The sequence below is a fragment of the Monodelphis domestica genome, chromosome 2 (genome assembly GCF_027887165.1).
Source record: "Monodelphis domestica isolate mMonDom1 chromosome 2, mMonDom1.pri, whole genome shotgun sequence".
Taxonomy (NCBI): domain Eukaryota; kingdom Metazoa; phylum Chordata; class Mammalia; order Didelphimorphia; family Didelphidae; genus Monodelphis; species Monodelphis domestica.
The window spans coordinates 167,759,414-167,781,151 of NC_077228.1; the positions used below are offsets into that span (position 1 = coordinate 167,759,414).

The 21,738-nt window shown below is 44.6% G+C and overlaps 1 protein-coding gene across 5 annotated transcripts in view; it reads right to left on the bottom strand.

The window, feature by feature from the left end:
* KIRREL1 (kirre like nephrin family adhesion molecule 1) overlaps positions 1-21,109 on the bottom strand; it is a 156,962-nt gene extending 135,853 nt beyond the window's left edge. Inside the window, exon 1 of one of the 5 annotated variants that reach the window (XM_056816189.1) lies at positions 20,626-21,109. In XM_056816189.1, coding sequence (XP_056672167.1) covers positions 20,626-20,677 — 52 coding nt within the window. In that variant the 5' untranslated portion in view covers positions 20,678-21,109. The remainder of the gene's footprint in view (positions 1-20,625) is intronic. The other 4 variants (XM_056816190.1, XM_056816191.1, XM_056816192.1 and 1 more) reach the window with 4 other exon arrangements.
* Positions 21,110-21,738: the final 629 nt, after the last annotated feature.

The window sequence follows — 21,738 nt, forward strand, 5'->3', positions numbered from 1 at the left end:
ATGAAATGAACTGGATGATTTGTAAATTCCTTCTAGCTCTAAGACAGCAGTTGTGTGTGTGTGTGTGTGTGTGTGTGTGTGTGAGAGAGAGAGAGAGAGAGAGAGAGAGAGAGAGAGAGAGAGAGAGAGAGAGAGATGGACTACCTTGGCAGTATGGTGAAGTCCATGGACCCCCTTCTCTTTTTAAATCCACAAAATAAAATACCTAAGATTACAAAGAAAACCAACTATAATATACTGAATAGTTTATATGTATATATTTTTTTCAAATTTATGGACTCTAAGAATCTTGGCATCTAAATCCTATGGATAAATGTAGTTTGGGGCTAATATGATATTATGGAATAAAAGGAAGAGGAAGATGGATGCTAACTCACCTCTTTTTACCAGAAAACTTCACTGAATAACCATGCCTGAAGGGCAAAATCCAAAAAGGCCATCTTATTCCTTCTCCTGCCTCCAACAATGAGTTCAGACTTAGAAACCAGGGACCATTTTATTCTTGAGATCTATATGAATAAAGATTTCGTCATCTCCCCAACCAAATATAGCCATGACTCCCCATGGAGGAAAAGTCAGTCACTATTTCCTTGGCTTTAGTTCCTTCATCTGCAAATCGAGGAAAATAATAGCATCTACTTCACAGGGTTGTTAATGAGGAACAGATGAAATAACATGTGAAATTCTTTCCAAATCTTAAAGCACTATATAAACTATAGCTATTTTGTTATTATTATTTATTGTTCTTATCACTATTATTAAATGTATTATAATTAGTATTATATTATTAAACTAAATTATTATTACTATTATTAAGTATGGCCTACTAGGAGCAGTGAGGTGTCTCTGGATGGAATCCCAGGTCTAGAGTCACTAAGTCTCATCTTCCTGAGTTCAAATCTGACCTGAGGTACTTATTAGCTGTGTGGCCCTAGGCAAGTCACTTAACCCTGTTTGCCTCAATTTGTTCATCCATAAGATGAGCTGGAGAAGAAAATGGCAAACCACTTAAAGAAAACCCCAAATGGGATCTTGAAGAGCCAGACATGACTGAAATGAACAACTGCCTAACCTTATTTTCTCAGCATTCTATCCTCAAGTTTGGGAAAGAAACCTTCCAGAAGAAAAAAGGGTGGGGGGGGGGGGTCACTTATATTCAACCACTTACCCACTATGGCCAGAAGATTTATGTTGCTGGGTCACTGTAAAATTAAAGGTTCACACCCAATAGCATAGATATAGCCCTCCTTCTCCCAAGACCACTCAAAGTTGGACTTTGCCCCAGAAAGGCAAATCTGATTCTCTGTACCTCAGTCCCTCCTACTTCTATGTCTATATACTGGTCATTTTCTTCCATATGGGATACCACTTCCACTTTTCACCATCTAGTCCCATCCTTACTCTCTTTTCCAATTCTGGTTCCCATTTTTGTCCTCCTGCTAGCTTCCCCAGGCAAACTCTTCACTCCACTTCCTCAGCCTTCATCAGTCTTCCTTGCACTGATGCTTCCAGCTCAGAATTTGTAATTATTGCTATATCCCCTGGTCTATGTCTCTGTTGTCCCGGAGGGAAGAGGTCTGTCTCACCAGCTTGGGAGCTACCCAAAAGCAGAAACTGTATCTCTTCCTTTGTCTGGATTCCCCCCTCACCCAGAAGGACTAACTGGATTTTGCCCTCCAATGAACATTTAATTGTGATGTTACATCACTCTGTGGCTTGTGGCACCAACAGCTGCCTGATCCCAAAGGGCAATGCTGGACAGACTCAATGACCTCAAGGGAAGGAAGTATATGTAATCAGTGATACTCATGCAAGTTTTCCCTACGGAGTACCAATCTTCTGGCCATCTCTTCTCCTAAATTCCATCCTTTGAGGAATTTGGATTCTAATTCCAGCTTCCTATGAGTTTTTCAGTGTAGCCCAACCCATAGGAGGGCCAAAAATGAATTGAGTTTGCACATACATTGTGAAATGTTTTTGTTCATCCTTCATTTTTGAAGAGGACCAATGAAGGTGATGTCTTGACTCGAAAGTGAATTGGATTTAAGTGAGACACATTTGCACAAAGTCACTGGCCTCTCTTCCAGAGTCACCAAAGTCTAGTGGCAGAACAGAAGTCAAGACCATGGTTGATGGCTCAGGATGCTATGGATGGCCCTAGCATCTCTGATGTCTGATCAAACTTTAAGAACTCCACAACACCTGTTTCAGTCACCTTCATGGGCATTGGAAGGAACTGATCTTATTCCTCCATTCTGGTCCTACCAAGTATGGCTATATGGCTATTGTGCATACTACAGCTTCTTGAAACCACAGGTCAGTCAGTGAAAGATGGACACAAAAGGTGTATGAACAGGCCTGAAAAGGGTTCAATAAGTCCTCACTCCAGAGGTGATGTCAAACAGGAATGAATGGAAGGCAAGATGATTCAGTAATTATCTTATAGTAAAGGGACAATGGAGTGGTGGGGAGAGACCTCTGTTTGCTGAAGACCAAACTGGTGTCTGCTGTTATTTTTCTTTCTTATCCTGAGCCAGAACTTCACCACAAAACAAAAAAGGGGTTAAATTCTTTCTTCCCTCCATCCCAACCCCACACACCCTTGAAAAACCTCATCCATGGCTTTACCATAAGGCAAAGGAAAAGACCTCAGAGGAAAGGGGATTATTTAATCTAAAAGAGAAAAGGATGAACCAAGGACAGTCTTCAAATCCCTGGAGAGGTTATCAGACAGAGGAGGGTAAATCCATTGTTCCCTAGATGGATATTCAAGAAGAATTTCTGAATGCTTTGGGTTGTTAGATATAGAAATGGATGAGTAAAGGAGATGATTGAAATCTTTCTAGGCCTTCAGCAACAGAAAAGAGATCCCTATCTCTCTCTGGAGGGGCTGAGATACTTCCAGCCTCAGAAGAGAATTCTAGAAAATTAGCATTGGAGAAGAATAACTGTTCTGCTTTTCCTTCCCCCACTCAAGACTCTAGGGCTAACTGACAGAATTTCTTGTTTAGCATTCACAATTGCAGACACCTGGATTTATTTATGTACACCATGGAGTTTAGAGCTAGAAGAGATTTTAGAGCTGATCTAGTTCAAACTCTCCAATTTATAGATAAGAAAACCTAGGGCAAGGGAAGGGAAATGACTTGTTCAAGGTCAAAGGTAGTGACAGAGACTACTAGTTAGATGATTTTTGGCTATTCTATTCTGATAGGAAGAGAATATATTTCCTTTATTTTATTGAAGGCAAGAGCAATGTCTTCATTACTGTCTGCACTTCCACCTTGCTTCCTATGCTAGGCTGAGCTTTGACAGTGGAACACACTCAGTCTTCATTGCTGACTGACACACCAAAAGCCTAATATTAAGGACCGACCCACTCCCTGAGCCCACCTTCCCCCAAATCATTGCTCTTTATTGACCATAAACTCAATAAATAATCCTCCAACTTTTCTGGAATTACAGTTCCAATTTCTCCATTTGGGCTATATTTACATGTCACTTTCCTCATTCCAAGTGTCATGATCTTGGTATGCAGCTGTCAAAGTGTTTTTCCTTAAACTCCCCATGAAGAACTGAATTCTGGAGATTTTTAAAAAATTGTAAACAAACAAATTTCAATGCAAATCGTTAACAAAGATCCAGCTGGGAGTAAGGGGGAAGAATGAAGGAAAGGAAAAAAATAACAAGAGCTACTGACAGGACCTAATGTGTGGATAGAGTGCTGGACCTAGAGTCAGGAAGACTTATCTCCCTGAATTCAAATCTGGCCTCAGACACTAGCTGTGTGACCCTGGGCAAGTCACTTAACCCTGTTAGCCTCAGTTTGCTCATCAAAAAATGAGCTAGAGAAGGAAATGGCAAACCATTCCAGTATCTTTGCTAAGAAAACTCCAAATGAGGTCATGAGAAGCTGGACAAAAATAAAGCAACTGAATAACAACAACCAGAAGTTAACTGGAGACATGAGAAAGGGATGGTGAAGAAAAGATTTCAGGACCAGGCCTGTGACTAGGGTCTAGAGAGGCAAATAGAGAATTTTTCTGGCAAAGAGGTGCCTTCTCCTGGCACTAAGGATATGTCACTGGAAAGAATACTGGAGCTAGGAGTCAGGAGATATAGGTTCATATTCCAATGATACTGCTTACTGACCTCATTACCAACAAACAGGCTGCTTCATCTTTCTTTGCTTCAATTACCTCATTTATAAAATGAGGCTGGCAATATTTTCACTGCGTAACTCCAAACCTGCCTAACAGATACAGTGTTTTGGAAACCTTAACTTATTATGTAAATGAGTCATTATTACCTTTCCATTCTGGGGTCCCCCCTCTAGATCTTAAAACATGTAGAGTGCTAACCTTCTGTATATAATGTAAAAATATATTCATTGGCCTGTGGCATAATATGGATGGAATATAGCAAAGTTATCTGAAAAGTGAATTTCTGAGAAGTGAATCCAATGTTTTCTTTCGCCATTCATTATAAAATTAGAGATTTATTTCCCTGGAGAAAAAAAAGATTCTTTGATATCCTGAGTTGAAAACTTTGGGAGAAATAATGACCAGTCTTATGACATGCAGGCTATTGTTTTTTTTTTTAATCTCATTCCCTCTGCCATCCCTTTGCCTGCCCTTCTCTAGAACACAGAAATGATTTCTCCAGTCCTTGACTCTACACTTCAAACTCCTAATGTGGCTCTCTTCCTTGTATCCTGTTAATTTAACTCATCAAGCTGGGCTGTGGTGTTATACTTCCCCAGTAGGGAGGTCGCCATCAAACATGACCAAAAAAAGCCTTGAAATCAGAGTTTTGAGCCAGAAGAACTTCCATACTTTGTCACTCTCTATCCTCCAAGTTCTGAAAGATGAGTTGACTTCAAACAGGGAAGCTAACTCTCGATTATCTGTGGGGGATTTAGGTAATTTTCAAATTATATAGAGTTTTTGGTCATCGAGAGGCTTCCTCTTGTCACCTCCCATGAGTCAAACCACTTCCTTCCACACAGGTCTCTGTGGACTCGGGGAAGGAAACAAATACTGGACTGAACCAAGCATAATTAGGGAGGTAAATCTTCCGGCCAAAAAACCAAAACCTACATCATACTTCACTGCAATTTTAAATGATCATTTTGGCTTTCCATCACCACCACCATCATCATCGTTGCTAACATTTGTATCCTACTTTAAGATTTGCAAAGTACTTTACATACGTTATCTCATTTAATCCTCAAAACAACTCTGAAATAGTTGCTATTATTATCTCCATTTTACACATGGGTAACCTGAAGCTTGGCAGCTAGGTGGCTCAGTGTCTAGTGTCAGGTCTAGATTCATCTTCTTGAATTCAAATCTGGCCTCAGACATTAAATTTACCTGGGTCACTTCATCCTCTTAGCCTCAGTTTCCTTATCTGTACAATGAGCTGGAGAAGGAAATGGCAGACCACCCTACTATCTTTGCCAAGAAAACCCCACATGGGGCCACAAAGAGTTGGAAATGACTGAAAAATGACTGAACAAGAAGGAAACTGAAACTAAGACTGATTAAGAAGTGATTTGTTCAAGGTCAAACAGCTAGTACGTGTCTGAGACTGAATTGGAACTCAGGTCTTCCTGACTCCAGGCTGAAAACTCTAATTATTAGAATACCTAGGGAACAGAATGTTCTCTGATTTTCTCCCTATTCTGTAGTTGATTTTTAGATCATCCAGCCTATTGGATGCCTTCATTGGCATGGATAATAGAGAATGTATTATTCTATATCATTTTATTTAGCACTTTTCTTTCACTGCCTGGCTTTCAACATTTCCTCCAACATTAGTTTGTCTGGTTTAGACTTCAGGCTTTCAAAGAGTGGGGACAATATCTTCAATATTTGCTTTGTTCAGTGTTTAGCAGGCAAAAAGGACGAAGATAATGATGAAGGCAGTCATTAACGATTTAAAAACTACAGTTCATAATAATAAGCATTTATGCAGTGCTTTAGGGATTGCATAGTGTTGTTTTTATAAGTTTTATCTTATTTTATCCTTATAACAATTCTGGAAAATAAGTGCGTTAACATTTCCATTTTACAATGACAAAACTGAGGCACAGACAGGTTAAGAGACTTGCTCAGAGTTGCCCAACTAGTAAGCATTTGAGGCTGAATTTGCTCCCGAGTCTTTCTGACTAGGAAAACCAGCTAATTATAAGTTCAGAGCTTTTCCCTCTCTACCACTCTGATTAATTGAAGAATTCTCAGATCAGTAAGGAATCAAGGAGCCCAAGGAGGTCAATCCTATGTGTCGACCATAACATAATAGATCTAGAACCCAGATGGAATTTCAGAGGCCATGGAATCTAACCCCATAATGTTGCAGATATGGAAACAGGTCCCTGGGGGGTCACACAGGTAGGGTAGTAAGAGTCAGAGGTAGGGATTAAACTGACATCTCCTGATTTCAAAGCCAGTGTTCCTGGCTGCTTCCCCAGATTTCATTTTCTAGATTCTAACACAAGCATCCTGTGATCCAGATGAACAAAATATCATCTTGGGAACTAGTGAGAAGGAAGAGGATCAAGGAAGGCTCTTGAGGTGGCTTAATGATTAAAATACTCATTCAGAAAGACCCGAGTTCCAGTTCCGCCTCAGATACTTACTAGCTGGATGACTCTGGACAAATCATTAGACTCAATTAGCATTGATTAGTAGAATCTGATCAAATTAAGTAATATGGCAGGGTGAGATTTAGAGTCAGAGAAGTTGGGTTCTGGTCCTTGCTCTGTTATCTAGTACCTGTGGGACTTTGGAGAAGAAGGACCAGAATTAGGATCCAACCTCAAGACATTTATTCACTGTGTAAACCCTTGACCCAATCGCTTGCCTAAATTTTCTCATCTGTAAAATGAGCTAAAGAAGGAAGTGGCAAACCGAAAAACAAAATAAAACTTCCACTCAGGACCTCGGTTGTTTCTTCGCCTGTAAAATGAGAAGGGTTAGACATGATGGTGATGATGGGGTGATAGTGATGGTGATAACAGAGAAGGGAGGAGAGGCACCAGAGAGGAATAAAGAGAGAAAGAACTCTTTCATAGACTCTGCTCTGCCTGTCTGGGCCTTCTGGCTTCTTGGAGTATGTCCTCCCCCTCAGGCCCCCACTCCTCTCCCCTTCTCAGCCCCTTTACTGTTAATAACCTCCCAGTTAAGGAAAGAACGGAAAGACACAGTTAAAAGCATCTTGTGGCTTGACAATGCTGGGTAATGGAGTGAGGAGGGCCCCAGGCCCTTCCTGGGAGAATTCAGGAAGGAGGCAGAGAGGGGGGGAAAAATCCTCAGCTAAGCTGATTACAAGGACAAAGTTAATTTAGAAATTGGAGCCATTGGCGCTCTAGGGGTGAAGCAGGGGAATTTGTCTAGAGTGGGGGTGTGGGGAGACTGGACATTGGGGGGGGTGCTAGGATTTTGGGGAAGGAGAAGCTTGATCTGAACTGCCTCTGTTTCTAGAAAGTAAAATCTTTAGGAGATTGACTTCTACATCTGGAGGGGCAAAGCTAGGCATTATCAAAAAGGGCCATTGTAAATAGGATTGCACTTGTGAGCCCTCAGCCTTTGAGAACCCACCTCGAGTATAGATATATTGTCACTCAATTCCCCAAACTTAGTTCTCTGTCCCCAACATTTTTCTCTTCTCCTTGGCACTCACTGTTCCCATCCCTACAAATGAGTACAAAAATCTTTTCCCATTCCTGGCACTTAGTTCCACCCCCTCCCCCATATTTAATCCTTTTTCTCCCTTGTACTTAGTCCCCTTCATCCTTTGTATTTCCTCCCTCCATTACTAACCCTTAGTTCCCCTCCCTTCTATTGCTTTATTGCTTTAATCCCTTCATCCCAGGCACTACCTCCTTCCCCCATCCCATATCTGCAGTTAGTATTCCCATCTATGACATTCCCCTGTGCCTTGTATTTAATCCCTTCCTTCCCTTGTATGAGATGCATCGTGGTTTAGTACACAGGTGAGAAAGCTGTGAATCAGTGGTTAAAAGCACTGGGCCTGGAGTCAGGAAGACCTGAGTTCAAATCTGACCTTCCTGGCTGTGTGACCCTGGGCAAGTCACTTCACCTCTGGTTGCCTAACAAAAGGATGTCCTGGAGAAGGAAAAGGCAAATCTCAAATGGACTCACAAAGAGCTGGACAAATTCCTCAAATTCTCAATTCTCAAGGAAGTTAAAATATTAAGTTGCAGAGAAGGTGCTGACCTGTATTTGTAGAGAGCGTTTCCTTCCTCAGGAGTACAGTCCAATCCCTATTTTCCTCTCCCTGGTACTTAGTTCCTCCCCATTCCCCCTCATCCCTTTGACTTCATCTCTCCTCTGGGGTACTTTATCTCCACCCCATTACTCCTGGACACAGCTCCTGTGAAGAAATGTGCATTTTCCTTCTGAACTTTAGGAAGCAAGCAGGGAGAGATTCATTAGCTTGCACACCAGGCATATGATCCCAGGGGGGACCAGACAGCTATGAAGGTATTCAATGAGCCGGATATTGGGTAGAGACCAGGATCTGGGTTAGGGGTCAAGGAAGAAGCCCAAAGCAATTTTTGACCCCCCCCCCCAATATGGAGATGGCAGAAGCTACTCAGATAACAGCTTTCATAAACTTCAGCAGTTCTTTCTTGGATCAAACATATTCCATCCCCTCCCCCTCCATTTTTAGTTCATTTCCAGCCAAAGCTGACAGACAATGTATTTAGTTGAACCCCAAAATCCAGGGAGGGGAAGCAATTTGCCCTGTTTTAGCAGTGTGGTAGAATAGAAAGAGCTCCGGTCTGGGAGTCAGAGAAGATATCTGACATTTAGTAACTGTGTAACCACTAAAAATGTCTCTGAGCCACCTTTTGCTCAGCACAAAATTGTTTTGAGGATCCACAGAGGTCACATTGTACTTTGTGGCACGTACTATTAATAACAGTAACAACAAATAATAGCAATGATTCAGATGGCACTTTGAAGGTTTGCAAAGCAGATTACAAATATTATTTCATTCAATCTTCACAATAACGCTAGAGGTGGGTAGGGAAAGGGGAGCTGGGACAGCATGGCAGGCACTAATATTATCCTCATTTTACAGACGGAGGCAAACAGGTCGAGTGATTTGTCCAGATTCTCAGATAGTGCGTGAGTTCCAATTTGACCTCAAGGCTTCTCGATCCCAGGCTCAGCACTCAATCCATTCCACTCCCTAGATGTCTATGTAAATGCCAGCCATCTTTAATCTTGCCCAGGGTTGCACATCTAGTTAGTAATAACAACAAGACTAGAACCCAGACTTTTTTGATCCCCATTCCAAATGACTTTCCCACTCTCCCAAGCCCTGAGCATCTCTTGCCTCAGTCATTCTCTGGGCTTCCTGGCAGGTGAAAGTTTTATAGTGGGGTGGGGAAGGGAACACATCTTATCAAGAGCTTTCAGGATGTCACTCCCTTGGACAAAAACTAGCCATGGGTTCCCACTACTTACAGGATAAAGTCCACTTTCAATAACAAGTTACTCAAGGCTCTGCTCTATCTGGGTTCCCCCATATCTTCCAAACTAATCTCTTATTAGTGATATCTTCACCCCTGTAGTCAGACTCTGCTCCAGCCAGATTGATCCCATTGTTCCCCAAGCATGCCAGATACATTCTTGCCTCTTTAGCTTTATCAATTTCCTTTTCTGGAATGCTCTTCCCTTTCTCTCCAATTATTCAGATCCAACTCATCCTTGAAAGTACAGAGTTCACCCAACTAACCAACCAATTAATCAATCAATCAACAAACAGTTCAGTGCTTACCACATGCCAGGCACTCTGCTAAATACTGAGGATACAAAGACAAAAAAAGCCAGGTTCTTCCTCCAGGAAGTCTCCCAACATACTCCAAGACAGCAGGGAATGTCTGCTTCCTCTAAACTGCTGACTGGTTGCTATTGATGGTAGCTGCTACTTACTGTCTAAAATAAGGCATTTATAAGAAGGCACCGTAGTGCAATGGAAAGAACATTGGGCTTAAATTCAGAAGTAATGGGGTTGAGTCTTGTTCTCCTCTTTACTAAGTTATGTGGGGCCTCAAATGGAAGGGTTGGACTAAATAAATTACAAATAACCCTAACCCTAAATTATTGGGCCTCAGTTTCCTATCTGTAAAATTGAACTAAATTGGAGTTTAAGATTCCTTAAAGATCTAAAGTCTTCTGAATTGTCATTTATACACACTGGTTTACATTTTCATCTATCTTTCTTTTTTTGTTTGTTTATGCCATCACCCTAACAGAATTGTAAGCTCCTTGAGGGTAGGGACCCTGTCATATGGCACATTATCCCCTTATGTAGTGCCTAGAACAATTTTAAGACAAAGAGGAAACAGTTAACTAGTATGTCATTTGTTTCCCATGCTCTTTTCTTTTTTACAGAAGAAGAAACTGAGGCTTTTAAAAAAATCCCTTACCTTCCGTCTTAGAATCAATACCATGTATTAGTTCCAAGGCAGAAGAGCACTAAGGGCTAGGCAATGGGGGTTAAATGACTTGCCCAGGGTCACACAGCTGGGAAGTATCTGAGGCCAAATTTGAACCTAGGACCTCCTGTCTCTAGGCGTGGCTCTCAATCCACTGAGCTATCCAGCTGACTAGAAACTGAGGCTTTTGAAGGTATCACCACGTTCCCGTCACCATACTCACCTTCTCATTCTCCTTAAACTCGAGTAGCTCCAAAGTTGCCAAATCTTATTTCTACTTCTACATGTCTCAGATAGCTCAGCTTCTCTTCACTCATAGTCAGTGCTCTAGCTCTTAATCTCATCATCTCTCATCTGGACCATTTCAGTAAAATCCTATTTGGTCCCTCTGCCTCCAGTCTCTCTTCACCCCCAATCTATCCTTCACAGAGCTGCCAAAGCCAGACCTGAATTAAAGGTCTAACCATGTCACCTGCCCCACCTCTTTTCTGTTCTTTAAAAAAAAAACCACTTTATTTTCTGTCTTAGTAACAATTCTAAGACAGAAGGGCAAGGACAAAGCAAATGGAGTTAAGTGGCTTGCCTAGGGTTACATAGCTAGGAAGTGTCTGAGGTCAAATTCAAACCCAGATCCGCTCGACTACTCCAGGCCTGATACTCTGTCTACTGTGCCACACAGCTGCCCCCCTCACCTCTTTTCAGTAAATACTACTCACCCCTGTAATTGCTAAGATCAAATAGAAACTCCTTTGCTTGGCATTATCAGCTCTTCACAATCTGGCCTCTTCCTACCTTTCCAGTTTTCTTACACATTATTCTCCTTCCTGCACTTTAAAGTCCCATTAGAACAGTTCTTCTTCATATGACATCTCACCTTCCATTTTTTGTGTCTTTGCACTGGTTCTCTCCCATGCTTCCAATATACTCCCTCATCACCTTGACCTCTTGACATCCCTGGTTTCTTTTTAAGATTCAATTAAACTGCTACTTTCCACATAAAGCCTCTTCTGATCCCACGACTGAGAGCTCCCCCTCTCTCCCAAATTATCTTGTGCTTATTTCATATATTTGGTATTTACTTGTTCATATGTTGTCTCCAGCACTGGAATGAAAGCTTTTTGAGGGCACAGATTGTTTTTTTTTCCCCTGTCCTGGCACTTAACGAAGTTCCTGGAATATAGCAGACCTTGTTTATTGACTATTTAAGCAACTTGTCCCCAAATCACACATCAAGTCATGAACAGGAACTGAAACTGAATCATAGAGCCATAGAATGGCAGTCCAACATCCTTGTTTTAAAGGTGAGCAAGTTAAGGTCTAGAGAAATGATGTCAAAAGCACAAGAAAATGAAAGCTAGCATTTATATAGCCCTTTTAGGGTTGGGGGCAGCTAGGTGGCCCAGTGGATAGAGTACCAGGTCCAGAGTCACACAACTAGCTGTTGTCTGAGCTCATATTTGTACTCAGGTCTTTCTGACTTCAAGTCCAGCGCTATGTACAGAAGGACCTTGTTGGCTCACATAGTGGCAGAGGCAAAAGATGGCTCAGGAATCTCTCCACCATACTGTACTACTTGCGCCAGGGCTCCCCCACCCCCATTTTGAATCCTCTCTGGGTCCCCCATTTCGAATTCTGTCTGGGCTTCTGCTTTCTCATTTTTGCAGGAGAGAGAAATGAAAAAGCTTAGAGGAAAAACATCAAGAATCAACTAAAAAAAATTCCCAGCATTCTCTCTTGAGTAGGTTGGGACTTCTTAGAAGCAACCAGAGCAAATGCCCTTAGGACCAGGCTACTGGACTCAGCATCCTGGAGCTAACTAATACACCTCTTAATCCCCTTTTCAAAGATATAGATTTCTCTACAAGCATTTAAATAAATGCCCCATTGACTTCTAGAGGGCATCTGCCCCTCTTTAAAGGACTCCCCTAGCCCACTATCTTTTCCCAAAGCCACTCCCACTCTAACCTAACTTCCCATCCTTACCCAAGATGAATGAAGAAGCAGCAGTAGCTGCTACAGAGAAACTAACTGAATTTGCCAGGAATAGCTAGAGATTTCCACCCCTGGATTTAAGACCTTTAATCCCAGGGAGGCTGGCTGGCTGGAAGACACATTTATTTCAATACGATCACAATTTTGTTAAATGGGCTTGAAGAGAGCAGAGAGGGATGAAGCTCTAGCCTCTGGAGATGACAGAGGTTAATAAAAGTCGTTGGAGAAATTAAATGTGGAGGAAGGGAAAAAGTCGGGAGGTTGGAGGGTTGGGGGCCAGGAGAGAGAAGAAAAATGTGATCTTCAGCTCCATCTGGCACCGATAGAGCAGCCTTCCTCCCAGGAGCTCAAAGCACTTAAGAATATCTCACTGTCTTGTGTATCTGGGGGAGGGTGGGGGGAAAGCTATCACAGCTGGAAAACAGAGGCAACCAGCTGAGAAGGAACCAGGGTCACACAGTGGGAGATCTGAATGCAACCCAGCAATGATATTATACTTAGATGGGAAGAGCTCCAGAGAAGGAGTCAAGAACCCTGGGTTCTAGTCTCAGCTCTGCCACTGAATTACTCTGGTCCCAATCTCCTTGGATAAATCATGTAGTCCTATCTGGTTTCTTCCTCTTTCAAATAAGAGAGTTGGGCTAGATGCTCTTTGAAAGGACTCCTGCAGTTTTGACACACCATGGTCCTGTGAGTTCTGAATCAGCCCCTTGAGCCTCAAGATTGGTCTAATAGACCCCCTCCCTATGGTCTACTATGTATATCTAGGCTATATACTTCATATGTTTGTGTTACATTATGGAAGTATGTTGAGTATGCCTGGGGACTACAACCTGTGATCCCCATTGTCATCCTTGAAAATGGTTCTGTCTTCCCACTGCATTCACTTCTTCTTCCCATGCATGAAGACCATTCAAGAAGACTGAGAAAGGCCAAGGCTGGTCCCTCAAAGGGCTTCCATATCCCCATGATACCAAAAGAGGAACATGTAATATTCTGTGGGTGCACGGGTGATTAAACCATGACGGTTTCAGTCGTCTCTAATTCTTTGTGACCTCATTTGCAGTTTTCTTGGCAGAGATGCTGGAATGTTTTGCCATAACCTTCAGACCATTTTACAGATGAGGAAACTAAGGCACTAACTAACTAACCACTGTAGCACCTAACTGCCTAGAGTCAATAGAGGACTCCGTCGAAAACAGTACAGAATTGATTTGTAGTAAGGACAGTATGGGTATATGTGGACTTGGAGGTATTGGCAAAAAAGGCATCCTTCTGTCCACCCATACAACTGCCAGCCACAGTGATGGACCACCTGAACAAAGACAAGTCTCTAGGATTCTTCTGGATGGCTGAGTTATCAGAAAAACTGGGTTCCCATCTTGGTTTTTCTATTTATTAGCTGTGTGAACTTGTCTAACTTTACCTCTCTAATCCTAGATCCTTATCTGTAAAATGGAGGGGGTGACTTCCCAGGTAGAGCTAATATGCTATGATTCTTTGATATGATACATGTTGATGTTTACCTATATGTGTGTAAGTGTATAGACTTGGCTCAAACATATGTAAGGGGTATGGAGGACAATCTTAATGACTTCCAACTGGGACTCCTTAGAGTTCCTGAATTAGCAATGAAGAAAAAGAAGAATAGTCAATATTTATATAGTGCCTACTATGGACTAGCTAGGTGGTGCAGTGAATAGAGTGCCCAGCCTAGCATCAGGGAGACTCATCGTCCTGAGTTCAAATTTGGCCACAGCCACTATTAGTTGTGTGATCATGGGCAAGTCATTTAATCCTGCTTGTCTCAATTTCCTCATCTACAAAAATGGACTGGGGAAGGAAATGGAAAATCACTCTAGTACCTTTGTCAAGAAAACTCCAAATGTGGTCATGAAGAGTCAGAGACAACTGAAACAAGTCAAATAACAACAAAACTGTGGACCTGGCACTGTGCTAAGATCTTTGTAAAATATTACCTCAACTAATCCTTACAACAACCCTGGGAGGTAGGTGCTATTATTGTTTTTTCTTTTTAAAAGATTAAGAATTGAGAACAGAGGTTAAGTGAATTGCCCAAGGTCCCATAGCTAGTAAATGTCTGAGTTAAGATTTGAACTCAGGTCTTTCTGATTCTAGACCCCTAACTCTATCTACTGTATTACCTAGCTATCCTGACTTGGTATACTGATCGGGCCCCTTTGTTCTGGGATTCCCAGCAGAGAAACACAGATTTGAATGGGCATCAGGGAGAGAAGCTCTGGGGCAGGAGGGAACAAAGGAACTGGGAAATGAGGAGTTTTCATTTATACCCTACTGTCCTGGGTCCCTTCTCTCTCTTGTTTCCTCTTAGATGGCCCATTTCCCTTCCCAATGCCTGATCTTAAGGCAAAGGAGACAGGTTGTATCCCCACTACTATAACTCTTCCTCCCTATCCTCATCTAACCTCAAGACCCATAAAGATATCCTTTATCAAACCCTGATTTATAGCTGAGGAATTACTGGGGGAGGGGAAAGGCCTTTCTTCCCAGGGGCTTATGCCGTAGGATATTGTCAGGAAGTAAATAAAGTATTTGGGTAGAATTATACCCCAGGACTCAGGGTTGGGACAAGAAGTAGCAGGACCTGGAAGAGGAGCCCATGAAGGATGCATTTCTCCCAACTCTAGAGGGGGCCCCAGTTAGAAACAGCCCTGTGGAAAAATACTCCTATGATAGGCAATTGAGGATCATGGAAGGTTAAAGTTCTCACCCCCACCCTAAATACTGAAAGGTTGCATTCAGGCACTTTGTATCTGGGACCCATTTAGCACCAGGGGAGAGAGAGGGCCTGGCACCGGGCAGGGGCTGAGGTAACATGGAGATAGAGAGCTGGGGCACACTGGGAGAAAGAGGCAAGGACCAGGGACACATTAGGGGGAAGGGCAAGAACTTGGAAAATTGGGGAGGATTAGCATTGTGGGGGCAGGGAAGGGTCTTGGGGTATACTGCAGGAAAAGGGCAGAACTGAAGGGAGCAGGGACACTGGGCTCAGGAACAGCCATTGACTTGGGAAATTCCAAACTAGATTGCCTTCTCCTCCAACTGGGGAGTGCATAAAGCAAAGGATGGCAGACTCTATGCCTCCTCTAGTCCCCTCCATCTGGCACCCTAACTTTGAATTCTACATGAGGTACAGGAGGCAGTCCCCTGCAAATATAATTCCCAGTCTTCACCCAGCTAAGGCCAGGCTAGCTTAGGAGCTGATCATAAGATGAGGTGAGATGGTGTGGGGTGAAGAAGAGATAGGGAATGACTCTGTTCTAGGAGTCCTTCCAGCTGCTCAAGGATCTATATCAGAGCAGGCAGAGGATTGATTACCTGGTCTCTACCTCTGCCTGAAGCTCGATTTCTTCCCAGACACTAAAATATAAACATTTGTAAAGTACTTTGTAAACCTTTAAGTACTATATAATTGCTATTATTGTTATTATACAACAGACAGATGAAAAGAAACAAGTTCTAGCTTTCCCTGTATGTTGCCTTAGCCTCTTCCCCTTTGCTATCCTAAAGCCACTTCCAGAGGTTCCTTCAGATTCTGGATCTATGATCCTTTGACCTTTCCAAGAGCTATTATCTAAGAGGCCATATCCTTTCCCTTCTGTGTCTGTCAAAACCTGAAGCACCATTCCTAGGTGCATGGTGCCTGGCACAGCGTTGTTGTTCGTCATTTTCCACTTGTATCCGATCCTTTGTGACCCTATTTGGGGTTTCCTTTGCAAAGATACTGGGTGGTTTGCTTCCAGCCCATTTTACAGACAGGGAAACTGAGGCAGATGGGATTAAATGACTTGGCCAGGGTCACAGAGCTAGTAAGTGTCTGAGGCCAGATTTGAACTCAAGAAATGAGTCTTCTTGATTCCAGGCATGGGATTCTATCTCCTTTGCCACCTACCTGGCACATAGTGGGCATTAAATAAATGGTATAAATCTTAAGTGACTGACTATCCCTAATGGTGAAAGGGTACTTTAGCCCAAAGCCGAGGAAGTGGCATGGGAGGTGAGAGAGAAAGGACCATTCAGAGGAATTGTAGGGAAGATCCAGTCACCTTAATATACAAGAATTATCTCCAGATGCTTTCATGGAATGGCAAGAGAATTGTTGCCAAAAGAGGACAATGGTGCCAATGATCAAATCAACAAATACTTAACTAACAAGTACTGGAGTGAGTCCAACCTGGTGTTTCAGGCTGTGAAGATACTCCAGGAATAAAAGACAGTGTCCCTACCTACAGGAGGCACTCAATTCAGTCACCTACAGTAAGAGTCAAGGGGAAGGGATGAGAATCTGAGCCCCCCTGAGGATTGGGGGCTCCTCCAAGAAAGAACAGATTTCAGAGTAATGTTTCAGAGTAATGTAAAATGTATGGTCAAAAGGGAATGATTTCCCCAATCCCCATGCCCCCAAGAAAAAATCCAAACAGCCTCCCAGGAGACCGGAAATCCAAAGCAATCTAGAAAAAAAAATGCCTACCTGGGGGGGGGGGGGAAGGGCACAACTTCTACTTCCTTGACCACACATGCCATGGGCCAGTTCAATGAGTGACCTAAGGACTAGCCTCTAAAAACCTCATCAGCAAAGGAGGGAAGTGGGGGGAGGTACAGAATAAAAAAAGGAATCGGAAACCAGAAGAGTCTTGATTATCAAGTGTGTCTCCTTTTATGTCTCCCTCCCATCTCCCCCCAAGCCCATCTCAGAGGCTGGGATGGTCAGAGTGGGCTGTGTTGGGGGGGGGGGGTTGCCTTTCTCCCTGTGGATGCCACAGCATATAAAGGATTGAATCCTGGGAGTCTAGAATGGCCTAAGGCCTGCCTTACCCCCTTCTCCTCCCCCATAGCCAACAGCACCCTAAAGCATCAGCCCAGAGAGCCCTCAGAGGCCTGGGGGGCAGGCACATCCTCCCCCTTCGGAGGTAGCTCGGCCCCCAGCGAGCCTGTCATCCCACATTGCTCTGATTAGCTCTAATCTTTCTTTTTCAATTTCTCCTCCCTGAGACCAGGGAGTGAGAAAATCTCCCAGAAAATGAATAAATATTTCAATTTTCAGCGCAATCAGTCTGAGGAGCCGGCGCATGATGGAAACGGGGGGAAGGATAATGGTTTTCATTTAGATAAGATACAGAAAATTATTTAGTGAAAAATGAAGATTGATGAAGCCCATTGAAAATTTTTAAATGCGAATTTTATTTCTCCCCCAGTTGTATGCCCCTTTCTCAATTCCCCTCCCCTCTTATACCCTTCTCCTACGGTCTCCTCTTCTCTCCCACCCCCAACCCTGCCAAGAGGACCCTATGACAACACAGCTCCTTTTCCTTCCCACTGCCCAACCCCCCACACCAGACCTCTTCTCCTAAGGGCAGAGGTTGAGGGATCGGAGAATTGCTCTGAATTCTAAATCCACCCAAGATATCTCAGTCCACCCAACTGCTTCTTTCCCTTCCTGATGCCCCATCACTCCCAACACACACACACACACACACACACACACACACACACACACACACACACACACACACAGAGCTCTCCAGCAATCCACAGCCTTCTCTCCTCATACTTCTTCCTTAATTGTATTTGGCTTTCCCTCTTCACCAAAAAAGAATCTAACTCCCCCTCCCAATATCACAATAAAACACATAACACATTTATATGGTAGTGTCTTTGCCTCCTGTTTGGGGGTAGTAGTGGTAGAGGACGCACAGACTCAAACACACACTCACACATACAGACACATACAGATGCACAGACACACACACTGACTCATACAGACATCCAAACACACAGGCAAAGATACACACACAGATACATAAACACAGATACACACACAGACACAAAGATATACACACGTATATACACAATACACACACACACACACACACACACACACATACACACACACACACACACACACACACACACACACACACACCCCTCTCTTCCAGGGTGGAGGAGAGAGAAAGAGACACAACGTGCTTTTTCGCTTTCTGACCATTTCCGTCCTCGATGCAATCCACATGTCTATCCTATTTGCAAGCTGTGCTTTTGTTCCTCGATGCTCAGACACATCCATGTTGCTGGTATGTGGGGGGGAGGGGGTGGAATGGACATGGCACATAAACCCCTCCCCCAGCAGCCCTAAGCACAGACCCAGGCAGTCATTCCTTCCCCAGCCTGTCCCCTCCCTCTTCAGCAGCCCGGTGGAGCAAAGTCAGAACTTAAGTCATCTTTCCAACTTTTTGCTAACTGGCCAGGCTGAGCCCTGCCTCTGGCCTTGGTCTCCCTCTCTGTCTCAGCACCGGCCCCACCCCCACCCATGTGCTGCCTCTCCCCTCCAGAGGGGGTGGGGAGAGAGAAACCAATGCCCTTTGGAAGGAGAACAGGGAATTGGGCCTCCCCCAGCCCAACCCTAGCCAATTTTTGTTTTCAGAACTGGGAAGGAGGAACACTCTGCTCCACAAACATATAAACACTCACAGAGTCAACTCAGTGGGCAGAGCAAACCCCCCAGCCCAGTATCCTAGCCTAGAGACCATCTCCCCCTCCCCCTCCATCAGCAGAAATAAATAAATAAATAAATAAAAGATCAGCCCCTCCATTTTGCAGTGTGAATGTATAACGTGTCACTGTAGATATCTGCATGTAAGTCTCTAAGTCTGGCCTCTTTGTCTCTGTCTCTCTCTCTTCCAGTTATCCATAGATGTTTCTTCATGTATCCGTGCAAGTCTGTGTCAGGCGATGTGTTTATTTGTATCTATTTCAGAGGGGATATGAGCCTGGGGGAAGAATCAGAAGATGACTGTATTGGTATGTCAGAGTGTTGGTTAGTGTGTGGGTATCTCTGGGTGTTTATGTCAGTGTCTGTGTGGCTCCATGGCTTAAGTTCCTGTGACACTCTATAGACCCCACCGATACTATGTATCTTGGTAGGACTCTGTATTGGCCTCCTCGGGAATGTGTCAGTCGGCTCCCGGAGTGTGTGTCTCAGGGTGTCAGTGTGTCTCAGTGTCTATGTGTGACTCATTGTCTGTCTCAGTGTGTTCTGATCTGGGGATCTGTTCTGTCCCCCGGGCACCAGACCCATTGGGCCAGGCCCCTACTCCACAGGTCCTTGTCTTAGCTTCAGATTCTACCTTTAGAGGGGTCCGTAAGACACCCTTCCCCTCTTCCACCCCTATGACCAGAGAATCGACTGAAATCAAATGCATCTTCCTCTGCCCTCTAGTGAGAACCACAGACTCCAGTGTAACCCCCTCACCTCTCACTCATTTCTAAGTCAGGTTCAAGCAAGCTGAAGTCACTAACACTCTTTGGCACTGCAAAATGGGGCGGGGGAGGGGCAATTCCCTCCCACCCCAAAGAAATATCCAATTTTTGTCCCAGAGATACCGACCACGGCTTCCTCAACAACTCTCTCCACCATAGTCAAACCAGATCTGAGACCGACCGTAGCTTCAGATTCTCCCTACCCCCATTCCCATCCCCACTCCAAGGGCCCCAGCTAGGGCAGGGAGGGGGCAGCTCTACATCGAAGGGGGTTTCCAGAGTGAATTACCGCCACAGAGGGCTAGACCCCTCCCCATACTCCAAAATGCCAGACAACAGAAAATCCTTGCGCCTTTAGTTAGCTAGGACCCAGGCATCCTGGATTTTGGCCACATTCAGGATCGGTTTCCAGGTTCATGGAGTTGAAGTCCTCTAGCCCCGGGGAATATAGGGATCACTTTGTCCGATTCTCTCTTATTCCCACCCCCACCATCCCCAAACCCTCTGGTCCTTGGGGCCCCATCCCTCTGCATTGCCAGAGAAAGCAAGTTGGACAAATCAAAGGGGAAACTCATCCCCTACCTCAGCACTCCGATCGCTCCCTCCCTGGATGCTTCACGACCTCCACCTCCTCGCCCACCTCGTGGCCTCCCCTCTCCCACCTCTACCTTCACCTCCAAGCTGGGCGCAAAGTGGGGAGGGCGTAACCGGACCACTCCCCCATCATTCCCGCGAACCCAGTCTAGTGTTCGGTCCCTAGCCCTCAGCAGCCGGAGGTCAGGGGGTTCGGAAGCTTAGAGTTAGGGGACTAGGGAATGATGATGGCCGGGGCGGGGGGGAGGGCTGGGGGCGCTTACCTTGTGAGAAAGTGTCGGAGAGAGTGAGGAGCCAGACAAGGAGGCTCAGCATGCTGTCCGTCCGCCGTCTGCCCGCCTGCCCGCCCGCGGCTGGGGCCCGGAGTTGGCGAGTGAGGGAGAGAGAGAGAGGAGAGGGCTAGGGGAGGAGGGGGAGCCCAGGGGCCCGCCCCCCGCCCGCCCCCGCCCCCTCCACACACACGCACACACTTCCCTTCCCTCTCTCAATCCTGTGTTCTCGTTCTCTCTCTCTCTCTCTCTCTCTCTCTCTCTCTCTCTCTCTCTCTCTCTCTCTCTCTCTCTCTCTCTCTCTCTCTCTCTCTCTCTCTCTCGTTCTCTCTCTCTCTCTCTCTCTCTCTGTTTCCTTTCTTTAATTCTTTAATTCCCTTTTCTGTCTGACTTTGTCTCTCGATGTCTCTGTCTCTCTGAGTCTCTTTCCCTCTCTTTCCTCTTCCCCTCCCTCCTTCCCTCTTCCTGACGTCTACTTTTCCTCCGACGGCACCTCCCACATTACCATCCTCCACCTTCCCCTCCCCTTCGAAAAACAAAACAAAACCCACCAAAGCCTTACAACCTCGCAGAAACAGGGATCGAGTGAGAGGGAGCGCGCGCGAGAAAGGGGGAGCAAAAGAAGGAGAAAGAAAAGAAGGCGGAACCATTGAAGGCGCTGGAGGGTGGGGGAAGGCGAACCCTTCCCCCTACCCATTCTAGGTCTTTTCTGCCTTAGGGCTCCTAGGAGGTGGGGGGGGGGGGCGTGTAGAGGGTTCCAGAGAAGGGAGCTGGGTTGCCTGTTCATCCTGGAGTGGGGCAGGGAGAGTCTAAGCAGAGTGTGCACGTAAGAGGAAGCAAATTCTTTAAAGGAGTTAGGAAGCTTGGGTATACTTTCTTACCCCATCCCTGCTCTCTGACCTCGGAGGAAAAAGAAGAACCCTGGAGTTCTGATTCCCACTTCCCAATTGATGCTCCTAAAAGCTAGGAAGTAGGCGCCCCCCTCCCAAATTCCCATACCCAAAGATAACGGAGGTCAGATCCCAGTCCAAGTGTCTTCCTGCCCCAAACTTGAGGGGGCTGCTTCATCCCAGTCAGCTGCATTGCAGAGCAAGTTAAATACTATTG